The sequence below is a fragment of the Oncorhynchus tshawytscha genome, linkage group LG04 (genome assembly GCF_018296145.1).
Source record: "Oncorhynchus tshawytscha isolate Ot180627B linkage group LG04, Otsh_v2.0, whole genome shotgun sequence".
NCBI lineage: Eukaryota > Metazoa > Chordata > Actinopteri > Salmoniformes > Salmonidae > Oncorhynchus > Oncorhynchus tshawytscha.
Window position 1 is genome coordinate 71,004,698 of NC_056432.1, and position 21,748 is coordinate 71,026,445.

At 43.5% G+C, this 21,748-nt stretch overlaps 1 protein-coding gene across 7 annotated transcripts; it reads right to left on the reverse strand.

The window, feature by feature from the left end:
* Positions 1 to 1,555: 1,555 nt before the first annotated feature.
* Positions 1,556 to 21,512, reverse strand: scube2 (signal peptide, CUB domain, EGF-like 2). Of its 7 annotated transcripts, none has more exons than XM_042321177.1 (23): positions 21,297 to 21,512; positions 20,714 to 20,830; positions 20,334 to 20,459; positions 19,901 to 20,035; positions 18,211 to 18,336; positions 17,982 to 18,098; positions 17,107 to 17,196; positions 16,358 to 16,474; positions 15,080 to 15,202; positions 13,495 to 13,611; positions 12,924 to 13,046; positions 12,409 to 12,525; positions 12,027 to 12,116; positions 11,696 to 11,818; positions 10,394 to 10,564; positions 9,822 to 10,025; positions 5,240 to 5,410; positions 4,304 to 4,471; positions 3,849 to 4,010; positions 3,395 to 3,592; positions 2,903 to 3,055; positions 2,614 to 2,693; positions 1,556 to 2,425 (listed from the first exon to the last, which is right to left on the reverse strand). In XM_042321177.1, the coding sequence occupies exons 1-23, from the start codon at positions 21,382 to 21,384 to the stop codon at positions 2,279 to 2,281; spliced, it is 3,063 nt and encodes a 1,020-aa protein (XP_042177111.1). In that variant the 5' UTR covers positions 21,385 to 21,512; the 3' UTR covers positions 1,556 to 2,278. The 7 variants fall into 7 exon arrangements, with proteins under 7 accessions (XP_042177111.1, XP_042177107.1, XP_042177106.1 ...); XM_042321173.1 differs by having other exon boundaries at positions 9,822 to 10,028; positions 21,297 to 21,511; XM_042321172.1 differs by having other exon boundaries at positions 20,310 to 20,459; positions 21,297 to 21,510.
* Between the last annotated feature and the right edge of the window lie 236 nt (positions 21,513 to 21,748).

Here is a 21,748-nt window from a genome sequence, read left to right on the forward strand (position 1 = left end):
CATTGAAAATAAGAATTTGTTCTTTACTGACTTGTCTAGTTAAATAAAGGTAAGATTTGACCGGATGTATAAACGTGAAGCATCCGCTTGGCGTTTCCACTCACTACCAAATATGGAAGCCCTCTGTCCGGCAGTGGGAAAATATGGATTTTGTGTTCCCAAACTAAAAATATGTTATGCAGACTTTACCCATTGCCAAAGTTGTAAGAAACCGCGTTTAGGAGTGCAAAGTCGAATTGAGTTATTGCACACGCACGTTCCCTAACGGAAATATGCAGAGGCCAATATGATCTCCCTTAACTCGTGCTTGGCTATGCCCAACTCCTTGCTTGTTCTCCCCACTATTACTTATTTGTTCCGATTGGAAACGACAGGCTGTGGCATTGGTTTAGTTATGCAAATCTTTGGTACGGGTTAAGGTAGCATCGTCGCGAACCAGACTTGCCGTGACGACGACGTGATTTTGGAGGTATGGCAACGCGAGACTATGGTCAATTTAGGGTAGGGTCATCCCAAGGACGCCTGATAGCGTTAACACTTCTGTTTTCTTAGTGTCTCTGATTTCCCAATGCCTCTGATACAGTGCTGAAAATATAATCAATGTGAATTTTAAGTAATTACAATAGGTGACAGTGTGGCAGGCAATTTTTTGTTTAATTCAAGAGTAAAAACAATTATGACTAATGTAACACAATAACTTATGTTATAGAGCCTATATAAAAAACGACATAATTAATGTATTATTTGGATTTGGACATGGTTGCTTATATTGAAAATAGCATTTCAGAAAGTAAAAGAAGTAAAGCAAAAGCACAATATTATGTTAATTCGCTTTATTTACATATTATATGTACAAACATAAAAATATAGACATACATTTATTTGCTAAGTTTATTTGCTAAGTGAATAGAGCAATTCTATTTCACAAACCTCTCATTCCATATCTGGAATGTATAATCTCACCTGATCCCCCTCATATTGCTCTGCATTTCTAGTCACACCACTCAATAATCTCACCTGATCCCCCTCATATTGCTCTGCATTTCTAGTCACACCACTCAATAATCTCACCTGATCCCCCTCATATTGCTCTGCATTTCTAGTCACACCACTCAATAATCTCACCTGATCCCCCTCATATTGCTCTGCATTTCTAGTCACACCACTCAATAATCACACCTGATCCCCCTCATATTGCTCTGCATTTCTAGTCACACCACTCAATAATCTCACCTGATCCCCCTCATATTGCTCTGCATTTCTAGTCACACCACTCAATAATCTCACTTCTATGAGTAGTGAAAAGTAGTCTTTGGTAGCTGTTTGAATGATCATAGTGAAGAGCTAGTCTTGATCCATGGGCATCTGTTGTTCACTCAAAGCCCAGTGGCATGGAGTATTCATTGTCCAGTCATTTTTAAAGTACAACTATGTTTTCAGGACAGCAAAAATACAGGTTGTGAGGGGATGTGTCAATACTGCACACGTGTCAGGAATGCAGTTAACTACAATACGTTAACATTTTCATCTAATACTTTTTACACAATATACAATACATTCATAAGGATCATTAATTTTGTGGTATCACTACATTCTTTGTAGTGCTTTAAAGTTCCGGTCAGGTCACATTTGTGCTATATTCTTTTCTCATATTCAGGCATATTTCTGTCAACAATTCTGATCTAAATGTGAAGCATGACTTTAATAATGTATGTTATAAGTATACACTATCTATGTGGTTGACATTTAGCATAAACCTCAGTTAACTTGTTATACAGAGTCTTTTCTCATCCACTTTCTATGCTATTGGTGAAAGTTCCATTTACCATAATTATTTTCAAGATGTTGTTGTTACACCATTATGCAAATCGAAGCTTTCATGAATTTAAATGCTAACAATCAAATCAGCTTACTACTTCAAGCTTTATTCCTGAGACTGAAAGTTTAAAATCAAAAGGAAAAGACAAAGTCTGTCTAAACGTTGCAATGCTCACATACAGGAGTGTATGGAAGAATCAGAGATAGATGTGGTATCGAAGTACAAAAAACTTAGCTCTAGATGTAGACCAGATGTGATAGCGGGAGCTGCCACTTGTCTGCACCATGACAGTCCACTACCCACCTATTCCCAGAAGGTCCAATTGAAGTCCATTTGAGGAAAGTGTCTCTCTTAGTCAACTCTAGACTCATTCAGTCTCTGTACAGACAGGAGAAGTAAAGGACTCTTTTCTCGGGAGTATCCGAGATATCCACAAAGCAACTTGATGATAGTGCCTTCTTAAGGGCGAAGGAATCTCAAGACTTTAGAACGTAGAAATCGGATGAAGGATTTGGGGAACATTTCTCTTGACTCCTGTGCTGTGTAGTTGAAGAAGTTCTGTGGGTGGGCCAATACATCAAACAGTGCCTTCATAAGCTTCTTGTCCTGAGAAGAAAATGTAAACCAAAAATTAGTACAGGTTGGAGTTCAATCTCAGACAGAGCCAACAATCATCTGACATTTTACGGTGGTGCTCAAGTGAAGTTTGCATCCTGAATTTCTTATTGTGTCCACAAGAGGGTAGTATATGGCAGACAAAAGCTTTTTCCACAGGAAATACATTAAATCTTTACCTTGAGAATTTCTTGGTGATTTTCAGAGGCATATAATCTTCCATCTCTGACTATATCTTCGATGAGTTCCTGGTAGTCCTCTGAAACATATATCATATATAAACATACCCAAGAGTATATTTCTATATTATTTGTGCAATTGGAAGTAGGTGACAAATTTGTGGTATTATGTAGACCTATCCAGACTTAAAATTCCAAATTAAATTATATTTCACAGACACTTGATCCATTGTTTTTAAGCATGTGTAATTTAAATGTCAATATTTCCACCATTAAGGATGTCTCTTACCATCATAGGTCACATAAGGGACTTGGAAGCCCTTCCCACTGTTCCCTTCATTCGATTTAAACTGTATCCACAGCCTCTTGGAGCGGGAGGTGAAGGCAATAGGCCGTTCATAGGTCTGGCAGGTCTCATAGGTCGTCACAGAGTTGGAGAGAGCTGTGAATTGAGGATATGGTCACATTATGACAAATCAAACACTAGCACCATTCATTACTCTGAAGGTGGCCAGATCTAATGGTCTATTAGAAGCCCATAGTAACCCCCATGATCTCTGAGAGGTGCTATCCTATTATGCAGAACCTCCTACCAACACTGCCACCATCTTATAATGCTAAAGACATTCATCACCAACATCTGGTCACCTGCAGGGAAATCACATTAATACTGTAGCACCATGATAACACCCAGTCACCTAACAAGCTCTAACCTCCAACACGACACACACAGACAGACAGACTCATGCATGCACGCACACACAGAAAAACAAACACTCACAGCTCTTTCTCATGACCAGGTAGTCTCCACACTCATCCTCGATGGGGAGGAAGATCTCTGGGACCACGATGAGGATTCTGCGCTTGGGCGGTGGGTTGATGGTCCAGGTGCACTCGATGTTGGCTGGGTAGTTCCCTGGGTAGTTGGGAGACTCGATGTAGCCAGTGAAATCTCCCATCTCTCCACCACAGTGTCTGTCTGTGAGGTGACAGGATAGTGTCAAATAGTTTATGCTGCCTTGGTGCTGCGACGCTAATTATCTACAGTAGCATCCCAAAGCAGGACAGGAACAATATTTATTTGAGCACAGTAGAGAAACCTGCATGTAGTTTTAGTTTACTCTATGTGTAGTCATTAAGTACATCTAAAGTGTGAAGCCATGAACACACAAATACATTCACATGCACGCACAAACGTACGCACACACAGACAACTCTTGTGTGAACATACATACTTTTGCACTGCATGATGTTGGTGGAGCCGTCAAAGTCGGTGGTGGTATTTCCTGGGCAGGAGATGCAATAATTCTGACCAAACTCCATCTGATACGTCCCCATGGGACAACGGATACAGCGGTGTGTGCTGGTGTTGTAGTAATGTCCCGGTGAACACTGGACTACAGGAGCAGAATGGAGTGTACCACGGTTTAGCACCTCTCAAACACCAACATACACCAACATAAACCAATGTAGTATATTTCCATAAAACAGAAACTGCAGGGGAGTTCCCTTAAAAATCCAGCGTGTCTTCCAAATGCCACCCTATTCCCTATATAGTGCACTACTTTTGACCAGGGTCCATAGGGCTCTGGTCAAAGTTATACATTGTGTAGGGAATAGGGTGGTATTTGGGACTCACATCCAGACTTTATAGGCATAACTACATGGGATGGATAAGCTGACCCCTCACCTTTGGTCTCACACTCCTGGAAGGACACGGCACCATTGTGTTTGGTGACCAGGTTTCCTCCACAGTGGAAACAGGAAGTGCGCCCCACCTCTGGCTGGTAGGTACCCAGGGGACAGGGCAGGCAAGGGATGAAGCCATCATGGGAGAACTGACCAGGGGGACATTGACCTGGGAAAACAACAACAGAGGACTGGTCAGAGGGAAACTTGTTTTACTCAGTCTGCTCAAAGCAACATTTCCATCGTACATGTGGTCATTTAGCAGACAGACACTCTTATCCAGAGCGACTTAAAGACGAGCACTCTTCCACAATAAGACTAAGTTCCGGGAGAGCAGATGTCCGTGGAGTGATGTAACGCAAGGACATTATCTACCATGGAACAACCTCTCTCATATCTCCTGACTGACTTTAACAAACTGTCTCTCCCCATAGCTCTTTTTTGTTTAGTCTATTGGTGGGGAAAGCAGGAGATGGGATCTGTGGCTTAGCCACAAATAGGCTGTGATAACAGTTGGGGGGGTGAAAACATGGTGGCCCCTTCTTCTCTTTATTCAGGAGTGGGCAGGGGCCGGGTGTGGCAGTTTAATTCAAACAGGGCTTGAATGTTCCGAGGCTTACACGACTTTATACAAAGCAGAACATCTGCCTGTGGGGAGATTTTGATCAGGGTATCACTCCTTCCTGTGTATTTCATATACACTCATAACAGGATGTGATTCTGACTGGGAGACTAGTTTTAAGATCACTTTTTTTAAAGATCAAACCATGAGGGAAAACTATGCCAAGGTCTTTGATGGAGATCAGTGTATTTTGCTGCAGTTATCTTTATGATTATTATGGTTGATTAAGTAAGTGTCCAAGGTGACTCATGTCTCATGTCTTGTACACAGTTAGGAGATACATGATTACTCATATCCTCAACTCTTGAGCCTTACCTCCACACTCAGAGATATTCCGCGCCCCAACCGACCTGGGGCTTCCTCTCACCTCTGGCCCTGGGCAGACCTCGCAAGAATTCTTCCCCTCTTCATCTTGGTACATTCCAGCTGGACACAGAACACACCTTCCCTGATCCCTGTCATAGTACGTTCCAACAGTGCAGCTCACTATCAAAAGGTAGAAGAATGAGACAGATTGGCTAGATAATAGGGATGCTACACAACACACACACACACACACACACACACACACACACACACACACACACACACACACACACACACACACACACACACACACACACACACACACACACACACACACACACACTGGCATTCAAGCCCACCACAAGAGGCCCAGTGTTAAGCTGCTAAAAAGGCATTGCAAATCGACCTGCTGCAGCTATGCACAAATAAAGACATAAGAGCACTGAGCTGCTCTCCAGATGCTTTTGTGTCCCACATCAAACAAGTTCTTACACTTCATATAACACCGGTGTGCATTGGGGAAAGAACTCTACATACCATCGTAAGCACCCTCACCTCTACCAAAGCACACACAGAGCCAGTCAAAATGAGTGTTTGTCTGTTATCTCACAGAGCGTGCAAAGCCTGATTACAGGGATACACACCATCAGCTTTCATTTTCCCCTTTTCATGTTTTACTTTGTAGAACAACGTCTAATTTATGTTTGAATTATTGTGTGTCTGGTGATGTCAAGAACTTCTTAAAGGGGGAAATGACATCTAATCATCTCTCCGAACAGAGAGCAGTGAAGTGAAATCATTTTGCATTTTCATAAAAAATATCCTTCAGGGAAATCTAAGTAAGAAGAGCTTTTCAGGAGAGAACCAGACATAATGAGTTAATGAGGAACACACAAAGCCTTTAATGCACATCCATTATATGTGCCTCAGCAACTTGATTTTCTTTGAGAAAGAAAATGTAATTCTCTCAAGAGCAGTTAATTTTTTCTGCCTTTTGTTTATCCTGAATGACCATGAGGAGCCACCGTCTCGTTGTCTCCACCAGCTTTTATTTGATGGAGAGAGCGAGAGAAGAGAAGAGTGAGAGAGAGCAAGAGAAGAGAAGAGAAGAGTGAGAGAGAGCGAGAGAGAAAAAAACTTGAAGCCTTTCAAATGCAGAGGCAATTCTATAGAGTCCTCAAATTGATGGCCCCAAAGAGGTTTAAAAGACCTTTCACCTCTATTCAAGTATTTGATGACATAGGCAAACACTATGGTATCACAATGGTAAGGAGCTGAACCCAATAAAAGGGGTCAGAGTTCTGAATCCACCCATTCTGCCTGCCCCAATCACTTCTTGCGCCTATCAAGCAGAGGCCCAAACAGCTGATGCTAATTAATTCCCATGGTGTTGCTGAAGTCAATTCTCTGCAGCAGTTTAGTGGCTGGGGTCATGCAGAGTGGCCCTGACTGAGGGGGGATATAGCACTCAAACTCCCAGCTTGAATCAACAGCACTTCCTAATCATCTCCAATGTTAAAATGAACATGCACTATTTTACGTAACAGAGATCAGGAGAATACTCGTACACAGGGTTTCAGACACTACACACGGGCAAGTTTTGCTGTTGGCTATTGTTGTTTTTTTCATAGTAATACAGTCATTCTGCCCCATTAAGTGGTCTGAAACTAAAGTCCAACATACAGCTGATTCTTATACTGGGTTGAGGCATACGGAAATGCAAATGTTGTTGTTGATCAGTCATGAATGATTTAAACTCAGCAAAAAAAGAAACGTCCCTTTTTCAGGACCCTGTCTTTCAAAGATAATTCGTAACAATCCAAATAACTTCACAGATCTTCATTGTAGTGTTTAAACACTGTTTCCCATGCTTGTTCAATGAACCATAAACAATTGATGAACATGCACCTGTGGAACAGTCATTAAGACACTAAAGAGGCCTTTCTACTGACTCTGAAAAACACCAAAAGAAAGATGGCCAGGGTCCCTGCTCATCTGCGTGAACATGCCTTAGGCATGCTGCAAGGAGGCATGAGGACTGCAGATGTGGCCAGGGCAATTAACTGCAATGTCCGTACTGTGAGACACCTAAGACAGCGCTAAGGGAGACAGGACGGAAAGCTGATCATCCTCGCAATGGCAGACCACGTGTAACAACACCTGCACAGGATCGGTACAGCCGAACATCACACCTGCGGGACAGGTACAGGATGGCAACAACAACTGGATCCATCATGGTCTGGGGTGGTGTGTCACAGCATCATCGGACTGGGCTTATTGTCATTGCAGGCAATCTCAATGCTGTGCGTAACAGGGAAGACAACCTCCTCCCTCATGTGGTACCCTTCCTGCAGGCTCATCCTGACATGACCCTCCAGCATCACAATGCCACCAGCCGTACTGCTCGTCCTGTGCGTGATTTCCTGCAAGACAGGAATGTGAGTGTTCTGTCATGGCCAGCGAAGAGCCCGGATCTCAATCCCTAAGAGCACGTCTGGGACCTGTTGGATCGGAGGGTGAGGGCTAGGGCCATTCCCCCAGAAATGTCTGGGAACTTGCAGGTGCCTTGGTAGAAGAGTGGGGTAACATCTCACAGCAAGAACTGGCAAATCTGGTGCAGTCCATGAGGAGGAGATGCACTGCAGTACTTAATGCAGCTGGTGGCCACACCAGATACTGACTGTTACTTTTGATTTTGACACCCCCTTTGTTCAGGGACACATTATTCCATTTCTGTTAGTCACATGTCTGTGGAACTTGTTCAGTTTATGTCTCAGTTGTTGAATCTTGTTATGTTCATACAAATATTTCCACATGTTAAGTTTGCTGAAAATAAACGCAGTTGACAGTGAGAGGACGTTTCTTTTTTTGCTTTTGAGTTTAGAATGAAAAAAACTCTGATTAAACATAGGAGATATTTCACCAGTTGGTTTATTGGAATACTGCCGGGTACTATATCATGAGATTCATAACGTTCACAATTTGGTTAGAGAGAAAGAGCGCTAGATATTTTATGAGTGAGGAATAAGAAGGCATTGCTTTCTCTCAGTACTAGTGAGGCTGAGGCCATGTTGTTTGGAGGATTTCTCTCCCAACTGAAGCAGTGAGAACAAGCCCCAACGGGATTTACAATGGAGTGGGCCAACTGAAAGGGTTAAACTGCACTTAGTGAGCTAAGCCAGGGGTGGAGGGAAAAATGTTGCTCCTTTATAGAGCTGGGGGTTACGGCTCCCTTTCAGCCCCACTTCCAAATTACATGTAAACACCCCTGCCTGTCCTCTGGTCTGCTTAATGATCATCTGAAACTAACTGCAGTGTGGGAATCCTACACACGGGTAACTTTACTCTTCTGAGTTATTTTTTGTTTTACGACTTAAGATTTACTTATGCGGTAAGTCATATGAAACACAAAAACAACAGGCAACAAAGCTACAAAGCAAAATCAACAGCTAAGGGTCATTTGAATCCAGCACGAAATGTTAGTCTCCTGCTATTTGGAGGTAGAAAGAAACGGACACCAGCGAGAGTTCACTTCACTGGGGATACCTTGGATCAAGGGATGCTTGGTTTGTAAAACTGTTAGACTATTTCCCTCTTGTGTGAAAACCAATACATTTAACCAGCTATGGGCAGTCTTTATTCCTAAAAAGCTCTATGAACCAGAATGGATCAAACACCATCCTTCCCCCACTCAAACCCCTCAACCCTCACACACTCAACCCCCTCCACCCTCACCCACTCAACCCCCTCCATCCTCACCCACTCAACCTCAATAAGGACGGGGGAAAGAGAGGAGAGCTCTGGATCAAGACAGAGGCAGGCTAGAACAGCTTTGAGAGGTCGGTCTACAATAGTCTTCAGACCCCTTAAATATGGTGGCTTGGATCAGATTCAGACAGGGGCTCTAGAGGTAGACGACCAATCATTACAGAGTTAACGGTGGACAGAAAACTGACTCTCTTCTACTGACCACACTGAGACAGACAGGCAGAACTGAACTGGGGCCACGCAGCTCTCTGCTCCCCTCCCCTCCGACAGAGAAAACACATGCCAACCTCCTTTCCACTGCTGATGTTGACAGGGTGTCATTAAAGCTAATAGACTTTTCCTCCATTATGGCTGTAAAACTAAATAGGACCAGCGGAATCAACAGCAAAAGCTAGCGGCTGCCATCACTCCTTCTGTTGCACTTTATTCCACGGAGATGCTGGAAGATCTCCTAGCTCTGTGAGCCAGTCAACAACGGGCTCTCTTTTCTCCGTGCGAGCCGAGCAAGCACTCCCCATACTAGCTCATTGCAGCAATCTGGCCGACACCTGCTCCAAATCCAATCAATAAACAAACCTGTCTAAATATATCTTGCTGGCATGGCTATGACTATGAGCTGCTCTGTGTGGGAGCCAGGACTAGACTCCAGGGGTGGCTCAGATACAGGCAGAAACAGATACAGGTAGATGCTCAAGATGCTACTCATTTTATACATACATTTATACCTAAGTCTTATGATAGAACACTCAAGATGATACTCATTTTATACATACATTTATACCTAAATCTTATGATACTCAGAACATTCAAGATGCTCACTCACCACACTTCCTGTCCACCAGTACCTGCCCTTTCCCACAGTGTTCCGGCAGGTCCACCGGCCGCGCCAGCCTCTTGGCCAGCTCGTAGTTAGAGCCAGCGAAGTGGAGGTGGAACTGCTCCCGGTGGATGGACTTCCTCAGGGTACGGATAGTCTTCCTCAGCCTCTTCTCTGAGCGCCGGCGCACACAGCCCAGGTCACAGCTCTCTGCTGAGAGAAACACCAGATACCAAAACTGTCCTTGCAACGCAATGAGACCACAATACACACGCAAACAAATCCACACCAATACCGGTACTAAAATAGACAGACACACACACTTGTGTACATATCCATTCCAACACACAGACACCAGAACATTTGATCAACCACTTGCTCCCTCAGAATACAAGAGAAACCTCCAAACCTACACCTTCCCCAAAGATCCCACCACCTCAAAACGCCACGTCAAAACAGGAGATACTTTAACATGTTTGGCTTGTTAAGTGACGAAAAGCAAGAGCAGAGAGAGAAACAGGAAGCAGAGTGTCAGCCAGAGGACTGGGGTCACAGCAGGGCAGGGCAGAGAGACCAACCTGTTACCTCCTCTAGGTTCACATCCAACTCAAACTCAGCCGTGATGGCGGAGCCCTCCTCCTCGTAACCCGCCTTCCTGCCGTGGCGGCTCTGCATCCGGGGGCCAGACGAGCTGCAGCGCAAGCGCACATAGCTGAACTGGACGTTCTCCGTGAAGGGGGACCTGCTGTCTGTGGACACGACCAGCCACACAGGACATGGACACGCACACACACATGCATGCATGGAGACAAACACACACACACACATGCATGCATGGAGACAAACACACACACACACACACATGCATGCATGGAGACAAACACACACACACACACACACGCATGCACGGAGACAAACACACACATGCATGCATGCACGGAGACAAACACGCACACACATGCATGCATGGAGACAAACACACACACACACGCATGCACGGAGACAAACACACACACATGCATGCATGGAGACAAACACACACACACACGTTACTGAATAACTATATGGTGTATAACTGGTTAACTGTAGCAGGTAGAGTGAGGATAAAACTTAATTGCAATGTCACAACACTTAAATCTAAGGAGATTATATCCTTTGTATGGTTTTATGTGGTTTTGTGTGGTTTTTAACCTTTATTTAACTATGCAAGTTAGTTAAGAACAAATTCTTATTTTACAATGACGGCCTACACCGGCCAAACCCTCCCCTAACCCGGACAACGCTGGGCCAATTGTGCACCGCCCTATTGGACTCCCGATCACGGCTGGTTGGGATACAGTCCGGGATCGAACCAGGGTCTGTATTGATGCCTCTAGCACTGTTCAAGTACTGATGTTTCTCATCATTCTTTAAAAAGCAGTGACATCTCTGTGTATCCGGTTAAACATGCACTCTTCCCCCCCTGCTGTTTTTGTTGCCTTTGGACAGGGGGGTAACGAGAGGCGAGTGGGAAAAGCTCCCTTTTTATTTGCACACCATGCCGGAACTCATTGTAGAAAATATTTTATCCAACAATCGGAAGTCTGTTTGATTGATAGCTGGGTGGGGGCCAAGTGAAAGGCATGCTATGGCTAATTACGTTTTCTCCTGTCAATGCCAGCCAATGTGCAGTGCTGAGACATTCAAAACATTTCAGACCGCACTACTTCCCCCCACGCATTTCTTTCATATTTAGCTCACTCCCAGTTTACTACAATCTAAGCAGCCTCAGGGTTTGGTTCCTGTTATCAAGTTTGTTGCATGATATGTAGGCAGTGCCGGGTTAATCTGCATTGTTTTAATGAATGAGAAGCTGTTGGACTTGTTAGAAACCGCTGTACCTGAGTGAGCTGCGTTCAGGCTCTCCTTCAGCCTCTCTTGACTACGTTTCAAGTTGCACTTTCCTGTGCCAGACTTAAAAGTGGCTGTGGTCTTAATTCGCAGGACACTTGACATTTCTGGTCCTACGGTACAAAGGAAATAATAGCACATTGTTAACCTTTGATAAAAAGGAAAAATCCCTTGACTTCCATATGTCTATAAATGAAAATGCGAATACTGAAGACTTGATTTGGTATGACGTTGTTTTGTCTTTATATGTTGTGTTTCTGGTTGTTTAGGTCAGGCTGGAGTGACAGAGGCTGATGCAGATCTGTGATGGTGTGTACTTGCCCAAGCAATACGAGCCACTTCCATTCCTTTGTGCTCCAGCCAAGCAGGGCAGAGGCATTCCACAGGTCACTATATAAGAATCCTCCGTCCCTGTAAACGCACACAGGGGCATGAGACAGGCCACCAAAGACAAAAGGCAGAGCCACAAAAGGCCTGGTCGCCAAAAACAAACAGATGGGTGCTGGAACATGAGACAGCGGTGCTCTGCAGACTGATAGTAGTAGTAACTCAATTCCTGTCCCAAATGGTACCCTATTTCCTGTATAGGGCACTACCCTTGACCAGAGCCATGTGGGCCCTGGACAAAAGTTGTGTAATATAAAGGGAATAGGGTGCCATTTGGGATGCAGACCAATAGTAGTAGTAGTAACTGATAACTCACCACTGGTGATGTGGACCTGGGACTGGCAGGTCAGGTAGCAGCGGTCACCTCCCTCCTGCCTGCTGCAGTTTAAGGTCGGTTTAGAGGGGGGCTTTGTTGCTGGGAAACCCTCTGCCTCTAGATGGAAACCATAACAAACTCACAGGTAAAGTGCAGACTTTGGCCGTGGTAGAAAGACAGACAGAAAGAGGAGGGTAGAAGTTGTGAGAAGTTGTGGGAAAAGAGTGAAACCTATTCAAGGAGAAGAAGAAAATGGGAACAGCAGCAATTGCCTTTATTCTACTTTTGTCCCAGGTTTTAAACCAAAGGCCAGAGAGAAAAACAGAGCAGTAAAGAGAAAGAGAAGAAAATAACTCAAAGTATCTCCTGTTTTTAGTCCCCAAAAGCTTCAAAACATACATGTGGTAACGATGTATAATTTTATGTCAAAAACAGTTGACCAAAAACTTAGCAGTTTATCACAACACACCCCAAACCGTCTAGAGCCCCCCAGGTCTGAAGGGGCACTGTCTTACCGATACAATCCTTTTTGTTCCAGTGTAGCTTATAACCAGGGTGGCAGTGGCACTCAAACCCACCCATGGTGTTCTCACAACCCTGCTCACAACCTCCGTTGTTCACACTGCACTCATTTATGTCTGAGAAGAAAGCAGGGAAAACATCCATATGTTATTCGCAAGCATCTCTCACCTCACCTCATTCACAAAGCATCCATTATTTTTTCAGAAAAAACGACTAAAAACACCACAATGAACTATTCAGAAGGGTGTGAAATGTTGTAGATGGTGTCAAAGCCCTTTCCCCATAAGCATAATACCCTATACACATTAGTTTATAGAAAACCCAAACATAAACTATTCAGAATGGTGTCAAAGCCCTTTCACCATAAGCATAATACCCTATACACATTAGTTTATAGAAAACCCAAACATAAACTATTCAGAATGGTGTCAAAGCCCTTTCCCCATAAGCATAATACCCTATACACATTAGTTTATAGAAAACCCAAACATAAACTATTCAGAATGGTGCCTTTCCCCATACCATAAGTACAATACCCCATAAGCATTAGTTTTATAGTCTTACCTCCACAGTGGGCCAGTCCATACAGGGTGTACCCTTTGTTGCAAACACACTCAAAACCACCAGGGGAGTTCACACACGTGTGACCACATGTCCTTTCGAAATAACACTCGTCTATATCTGTCATTAAAAGCAGAGGGATATTCTTTTTCAATTTAAGGTAGTAGAAATTGGGGTTTTAAATGGTACAGCATGGTATCACTAGGTGATGAATTGTGGCATTGTCTTTTGATAGTTAATTTTAGAGTCAGCAGTATCTTAATGACGAGTTGTATCAGAGGGATGAAATCAGTTTGTACTAAACGTTAAGCTTTAAACTAGCACATTAAGGATCTTCAGAGGAATTCTTCAAGTCAATACTGGCAAACCGTTCAGCCTCCTACTCTCATTGTCTTATCTTCCAGCAGCACCTACACAGAACAACAGCTCAGTATACTGTGCTGTCCCAGCCCCTTCCCCAGATGTAGGGCAGACAGGCAGGAGAGTGAAGAGAAGAGACCTACCCAGACAGGAGAGTGAAGAGAAGAGACCTACCCTGACAGGAGAGTGAAGAGAAGGGGTCTACCCTGACAGGAGAGTGAAGAGAAGAGACCTACCCTGACAGTAGAGTGAAGAGAAGAGGCCTACCCTGACAGGAGCGTGAAGAGAAGAGGCCTACCCTGACAGGAGAGTGAAGAGAAGAGGCCTACCCTGACAGGAGAGTGAAGAGAAAAGGCCTACCCTGACGAAAGAGTGAAGAGAAAAGGCCTACCCTGACAGGAGAGTGAAGAGAAGAGGCCTACCCTGACAGGAGAGTGAAGAGAAGAGGCCTTCCCTGACAGGAGAGTGAAGAGAAGAGGCCTACCCTGACGGGAGAGTGAAGAGAAGAGGCCTACCCTGACGGGAGAGTGAAGAGAAGAGGCCTACCCTGACAGGAGCGTGAAGAGAAGAGGCCTACCCTGACAGGAGAGTGAAGAGAAGAGGCCTACCCTGACAGGAGAGAGAAGAGAAGAGGCCTACCCTGACAGGAGCGTGAAGAGAAGAGGCCTACCCTGACAGGAGAGTGAAGAGAAGAGGCCTACCCTGACTAGAGAGTGAAGAGAAGAGACCTACCCTGAGAGGAGAGTGAAGAGAAGAGGCCTACCCTGACTGGAGAGTGAAGAGAAGAGACCTACCCAGACAGGAGAGTGAAGAGAAGAGACCTACCCTGACAGGAGAGTGAAGAGAAGGGGTCTACCCTGACAGGAGAGTGAAGAGAAGAGACCTACCCTGACAGTAGAGTGAAGAGAAGAGACCTACCCTGACTAGAGAGTGAAGAGAAGAGACCTACCCTGACAGGAGAGTGAAGAGAAGAGACCTACCCTGACAGTAGAGTGAAGAGAAGAGACCTACCCTGACAGGAGAGTGAAGAAAAGAGACCTACCCTGACAGGAGAGTGAAGAGAAGAGACCTACCCTGACAGTAGAGTGAAGAGAAGAGACCTACCCTGACAGGAGAGTGAAGAGAAGAGACCTACCCTGACAGGAGAGTGAAGAGAAGAGACCTACCCTGACAGTAGAGTGAAGAGAAGAGACCTACCCTGACAGTAGAGTGAAGAGAAGAGACCTACCCTGACAGGAGCGCTCGTCAGTAAGCAGCTTGAAGCCCTTCCAGCAGTTACACTCAAAGCTGCCGATGGTGTTCCTGCAGAAGTGGTCGCAACCGCCGTTGTGCAGCTCACACTCATTAATGTCTGTGAGAGGCAAATTATAAAACTGTTATTATTCAGACAGACATACACTCCCCTACATATATATTTGGTCAGAGAAGCAATTTTTAAAAATGTGTCTCTATACTTAGGAGACGGTACATTATGTCAGCTTTTATTTGAGGGTATTTCGATACATATCTGTTTAACCATTTAGAAATGAAAGAACTTTATGTATCTAGTCCCCCCATTTAAAGAAGTCATAAGTATATCACTTTTAGTGTGTTAAAGTTGTCAAAAGGTTAGCATTTGGTCCCATATTCCTTGCACGCAATGACTACATCAGGTTTTGCAGTTTGTTTTGGCTGTGTTTTGGGTTATGTTTTGCCCAATAGGAACTGAATGGTGAATAATGTCTTCTGACATTTTGGAGTCACTTTTATTGTCAGTAAGAATAGAAGATGTTTCTGAACTTCTACATTCTACATGGATGCTACCACGATTATGGATGATTCGTGAATAATGATTACAGAGGCAGAAAGAACGGTCTCACTCATCATTATTCATAATTCTTTCATGATTTTTCTTAATCCTGGTATTCAGAAACATATTATCTACTCACTTAGAAAAAAAATTACTCCAGTCATCATTCAACCATTCAGTTCCTGTTAGGCAAAATATAACACAAAACTCAACCAAAACAAACTGCAAACGCATCCAAAGAGTTTGTAAAGTCACAAGCTTGATGTAGTCATTGCGTGCAAGGAATATGGGACCAAATAATCAACTTTTGACTACTTTTATACACTATAAGTGAATTTGTCCAAATACTTTTGAATTATTCACATGGAGGACATTTGATACATAAACCTGACATTCTGTACTGTAGCCTCATATGAAACATTTGCTGGAGTATAGAGCCAAATGAGCCAAATGAAAAATGTTAGCTTCACTGTCCAAATACCTATGGAGGGGAGATGTGAAGCTTGTTAAATAAAAGTACATTAAACTGAATAATAAGAGATGGAGATGAAGATGGCCTGCCACCAAAATGGCACCTATTCCCTATAAAGTGCATTACTTTTGACCAGAGCCCTATGGGCCCAGGTCAAAAGTAGTGCACTAAATAGGAAATAGAGTGCCATTTGTAACTCAGACATAGAGATGGAGTTGAGGTTCTTGGTGGACGGCTGGTCTGACCTTTGCACGTCTTCCCGTCAGGCTGCAGAGTGAAGCCCACAGGGCAGCTGCAGCGTACCCCTGTGGATGTGTCCTTACACGTGGAGTCACACCCTCCGTTATTTACCGCACAGTTCTCTGAAAGGCCAGCGTGAATAGATTCAATGTCAACATGCTGCTGCTGTGTACTATACTGAATGAAGGGTTATAAAATGCCTATACATTATGTACTGTCATTATAGAGCTATTGCCAAAGTCTGGTTTTTAACCCTAACAACAGACATTGAGTAAACAACAGCAGTAGTCCTAGACACTGAGCTAGCAACCCAGTCACATACAGTACATAGAGTCAATACAGTGTTTTACTAGGTGTGAACATTGACACAGCACACCATGACTGACAGTGTTATACATTGGGCAACCCAACGCCATCCCCATCCTAAACGGAAGGAAAACGTGAAATGTACCACACTGTCACAAAAGCATATTTTTCAGGGGAGGAATCGCGCGGTGAGAAAGTGAGGGTCCATAGTAATTTCACAGTTTGCTCTAACGCCTGTGGAATGCCTTGGTTTACTGGGCCTTGCTCTTCTCCCCTTTGAAAAACACCTCTGGCTGATTCCTGGCAGCATAACCCATGGCAACTAAAGTAATTCAAATAGTCCAACTGACAGAATCCTCTCAGTAGCTGAGTCTGTTTGGTTATTTTGGTGTTGTAAAAGTATCAATGGGTAATAATAGTGGAATTTGTGCAATTATACAATTATTACCCATGAGCAGTCGGCGCTTGACACGTTTGTCCACCTCAGTGAAGGACGTGGCGTTGTGATCAGAGCTCTCAGTAGTTGTCTCATCCCGCTCTGTAATACAGACAGTGGGTGACGTGAGTAACAGTCAGTAACCTAACCAACAGAATACACGTAGATGCATACACAGTGTTTTAGTATAACTAAAATAAACACAGGTCAACATTTAAGAAAATGGTTTGCACCAAGTTGCCTCCTGTTCTGTTCTGTCTGCTGATGCACAGTAGCTGAATTGCCCAGTGCACACCTTGGTGGTCTGTAAGTGTAGTCTACCTCCCCTGGATGTTTTTCTGTGTTCCTCTCTGGAACCAGAAGCATGTTGACACCTAAGACATGCAGTTTGGCTGTCTATGCGTGTGTCAGATAAGACAGGAGATGGAACTGTGAGATGGAGCTGGAGACAACTCAGTGATAATCCTGGACCCCACACACACAGTAGCGCCGCGGGAGAAACAGATACTACCCACAGGCCTACTGTATGTCTCCTTCCTATCTGACGGCTGATGCTTATCATATCCACCATGTGCAAATGGAAGAAATACACACTCGCTGTCAGGAGAGATGGCAAGCTCCTCAAAAGGATTGCCATTTCATCCACAGGCTCAAGATGTGATCCTTTAAACAGGTGAGTTTCAGTGGGTGAGAGTAACAAAAAGGAGGAGAATGAAGAAGTGTACAGATGGAAATATCTAGAAGGATCCAGTCCATTTCACCATTATTGACTAGGTAATCTGGTTTGCTATATGTAGAGATGCTTACAGGGGAGGAATCGGGCGATGAGAAAGTGAGGGTCCATAGTAGTATGTAAGTAGGCCTGGATGTGGTTGGTCAGCACTTACCTACACAGGACCTGCCATCAGGGTGCAGGGTGTACCTCACATGACACCTGCAGATGGGCCCCTGCTCCATGTCCTCGCAGGTGTGCTGGCAGCCCCCGTTACCATGGTTGCAGGTCACTAGGCCAATAACACAAAACTTGGGTCAATTCCAAAGTTCAACTCATGTGTTATCTAAACAAAACTCTTGGTTGAGCTGGCTAAACCATCAATCACAAAACTTCATACATACAGATGCAGCCTCTTTGGTTCTTGGCCAGCTCGAATCCTGGGCGGCACTCGCAGGCCACTCCTCCCTTGGGTGTCTCCTTGCAGATGTGAGCACAGCCATGCTCCTTATTCATACAGCTAAGGCCCTCTGGGAAAGAGAGGTAACACTTTACATTAGGTTGCTCCTATACCTGTGTAATGACACTGTAATTACACTACTCACAACAGTGTATTCACATGTTGTTACACATAGTACATGGTAATGAAATACAGAGGCAAAACAACTGACACTGCACAACACCAATGATGTCTGATGATAGATTATTGAAGCCCCCTGACTAGAAATCTGACACAACCCTTTGGGGCATGGCCCAACAATAACACTTCCCAGAGAGGGCTGATGCATTCAGCTGACATGCAAGTGCAGTGGACCCCTCAAATGTGCAACTCCAAATGGACTGGGCTGGCCTAGCTTTTTCAAGCCATGTCAAAAAGAGAGGGGAAAGAAAACCAAGTGGCTGGGAAAGGACAAAGAGTAAAGCCCACTGGCAGAGGCAGAGAGCTTTTCCCTGAAGGCAAGCAGAAACAAAGCTAACAACCAACACTTTGAGTGGACACCCAGATAAGTACTTTATTTAATCAGATTTTACCGTGGTCAATCTACATATTCATATACTTTATACACTGAGTTTACAAAACATTAAGGACACCTACCTAATGTTAAGTTGCAAACTCCCAAACATACACAATCCATGTCTCAATTGTCTAAAGGCTTAAAAATCCTTCTTTAACCTGTCTCCTCCCCTTCATCTACACTGATTGAAGTGGATTTAACAAGTGATGTCAATAAGGGATCATAGCTTTCACCTGGATTCACCTGGTCAATCTATGTCATGGTATGTCATGGAAAGAGCAGATATCCATAATGTTTTGTACACTCAGTGTGTATGGGAGTCAGAATCACACTATTATCTTCTATCCTAATACCATCATTGGCCTTTTCCCAGGTCATTGTAGAGAGCAGCTCCTTTATTCTTATGCTGCAATGACTGAGTGGATGTGCTGGTAGGATTAGTAACTTTTCCAAGGGAAACCCAATGTAGTGAAAAACCTTTGGATCTCTTCATTGAATTTAGTGAGAATAAAACAACAATACTTGTGAGAGCTTTATTCTAATGTAAGACACAGGCCACAAAAGCCCAAGTGTTGCAGTTATTAACTTGTTTTGTTCTCTGGGACACGGGGCTCCTTTTCCCACAGCATGGGCCCTTTGGAGCCCGACTGCTCTAGATAATGCCACAGAGAGGGGACCGATTTAACAGCTGTCATCCATCATTGTGCTGTCAATCACACTCTTGTATGTGAACATTTGAGAATTAGCTCCATAATTCTCTGCTGTGCCCCTGACACAGCTTAGTAGCCTACCTTAACACAAACACACATCCACACACACATAGGGATGCACACACACACACACACGTAAGGATGCACACACACACACACACACACACACACACACACACACACACACACACATAGACTGACACATAAACATACAGAAACATGCATGGACTGAGACCCAACAGACATGCATGCACACACACGCACACACACACAGAGACACAGAGAGACACATACTGTACATACACACATTTGAAGGTGGGTAGGAGAGTTGGAAGCCATCACAGGGCAGGTATTCCAGGGGTACTCACCCACAGAGCGGTGGATACATGTGTGCTGGTTGTCACTGAGGAAGAAGCCCTCTTTGCAGCTGCACTCATAACTCCCCATGGTGTTGACACATGTATACTGGCACCCTCCATTGTTGAAGACACACTCGTCCACATCTGCAGGCAGAGCCAGGACATGACTTCTCAGAACAATGAAATAACTGGATGAATGTTCATGAATTCCTAGGCTGTCTTCATGAAAACTATAAAGAAATATTACAACAAATCTCTATTTACCTGGCTGTCACACATTGTTCAATGGCCTTAGCAGAATAGAAACGAATTCCCTATTGAAATCATACACTTTTAATGCCACCTTAATTCACAGTATAGGCCTAAGTTATATCTGCGAAATGATTGTCAGACACTCAATTCATCAAATGTTGTTTACCTTGTAGTCTGAAATGTATCTTACCAAGACAATTATGTCCATCGTGCGCTAAATTGAATCCATCATGGCAAGTGCAACGATAATTGCCTGGTATGTTGTTACATTCGTGTACACAGCCACCATTGTACTCGATATCGCAATCATCAATGTCTAAAAGGGAGTCAAATCGAGATTGATGAATGTTTGCCATTTGAGCATTTAATGGAAAAGTGTCCTTTCAAACAATGGGCCACATCATTTAAATAAAAAGTCATGCATTATGCCAAGGTATATGATATATAATCAACATGTCATTGAAACTTGTCTTGAAATCCAAGGAACTATTGGTCCAAAGAATTCAAATGTGTCTCATATGATCCCAATACAAAAGGAAAGGAACAAATAATTACAGAGGAGATAATTACCTTCACAATGTTTACCGTCGCCTTTAAAGCCTATTTTACACGAGCACTTGTAAGAGGCTTGGGTATTTTGACAAATAGCATCAATGTGACATCCATCACTTCCTTCTGCGCATGCATCTGGATTTGAAATCCACATTATGGCATAAAATGTTACCAGAACAACATTTCGTAATCTGTATTTTAGTCATGTACATTAAGATTATGAGATTAATGTGGTCCTCATTAAATCCTCAAAAACATTGATCCGATTGAACCTGATCCACTACTAAAATTAAGAAAAAATACAAGTCAGGACCCATTCCTTATCATTGGTACATTTGTTATTCATTTTTATCTGAAAACAAGTGAGTAGGTTGGTTAAAATGTAGGACTTCGTTAAAAAAGCAAACAGACAAAAGAGATTCATCAAGTTCCAATTTTTACAATTGAAGCCAAAACTGAGTGGGCAAACTATAATAATGTAAAACAAAATAAAGTCTGCCAAGTAGTTGGAAACTATAGATAATTTGAAAACAACAACAACATCAGCGCAAACACTCTTATAAAGTGCATAAAAACAGCCTTTGAAACTCATACAACGCACCTGGATTCTCTAGAAGAGCGGCGATTTGGCGAGTATTTAACAAGAGCAAAAACAAACAAAAGTCCCTTGCACTACAAATAGCTCCCATGGTGATATGATCCGAGTTTTGGAGGTGTCCTTAAAAAGATGCGTTTGCACTGAAGTCTTGACCAAGTGTCCGCCTCATTTTCATTCTAGCCTGTCAGTCGGCTTCACGAGGGGATTTGGAAAGAGAAAAGAGTGTACGTGTGTGTGTGTGTGTGTGTGTGCGTGCGTGTGTCTGAGTGAGAGAGAGATAGTGTCTCTATTATTTTTAAACTTTATGAGTGTAATGCTTACTATTGAGTTCTGATGGTTTATTTCACTTGTGTTTATTATCTATTACCCTTGTTTTGGCAATGTAAAAATGTTTCCTATGCCAATAAAGCCCTTTACTTGAATTTAGAGAGAGAGAGAGAGAGAGAGAGAACTGA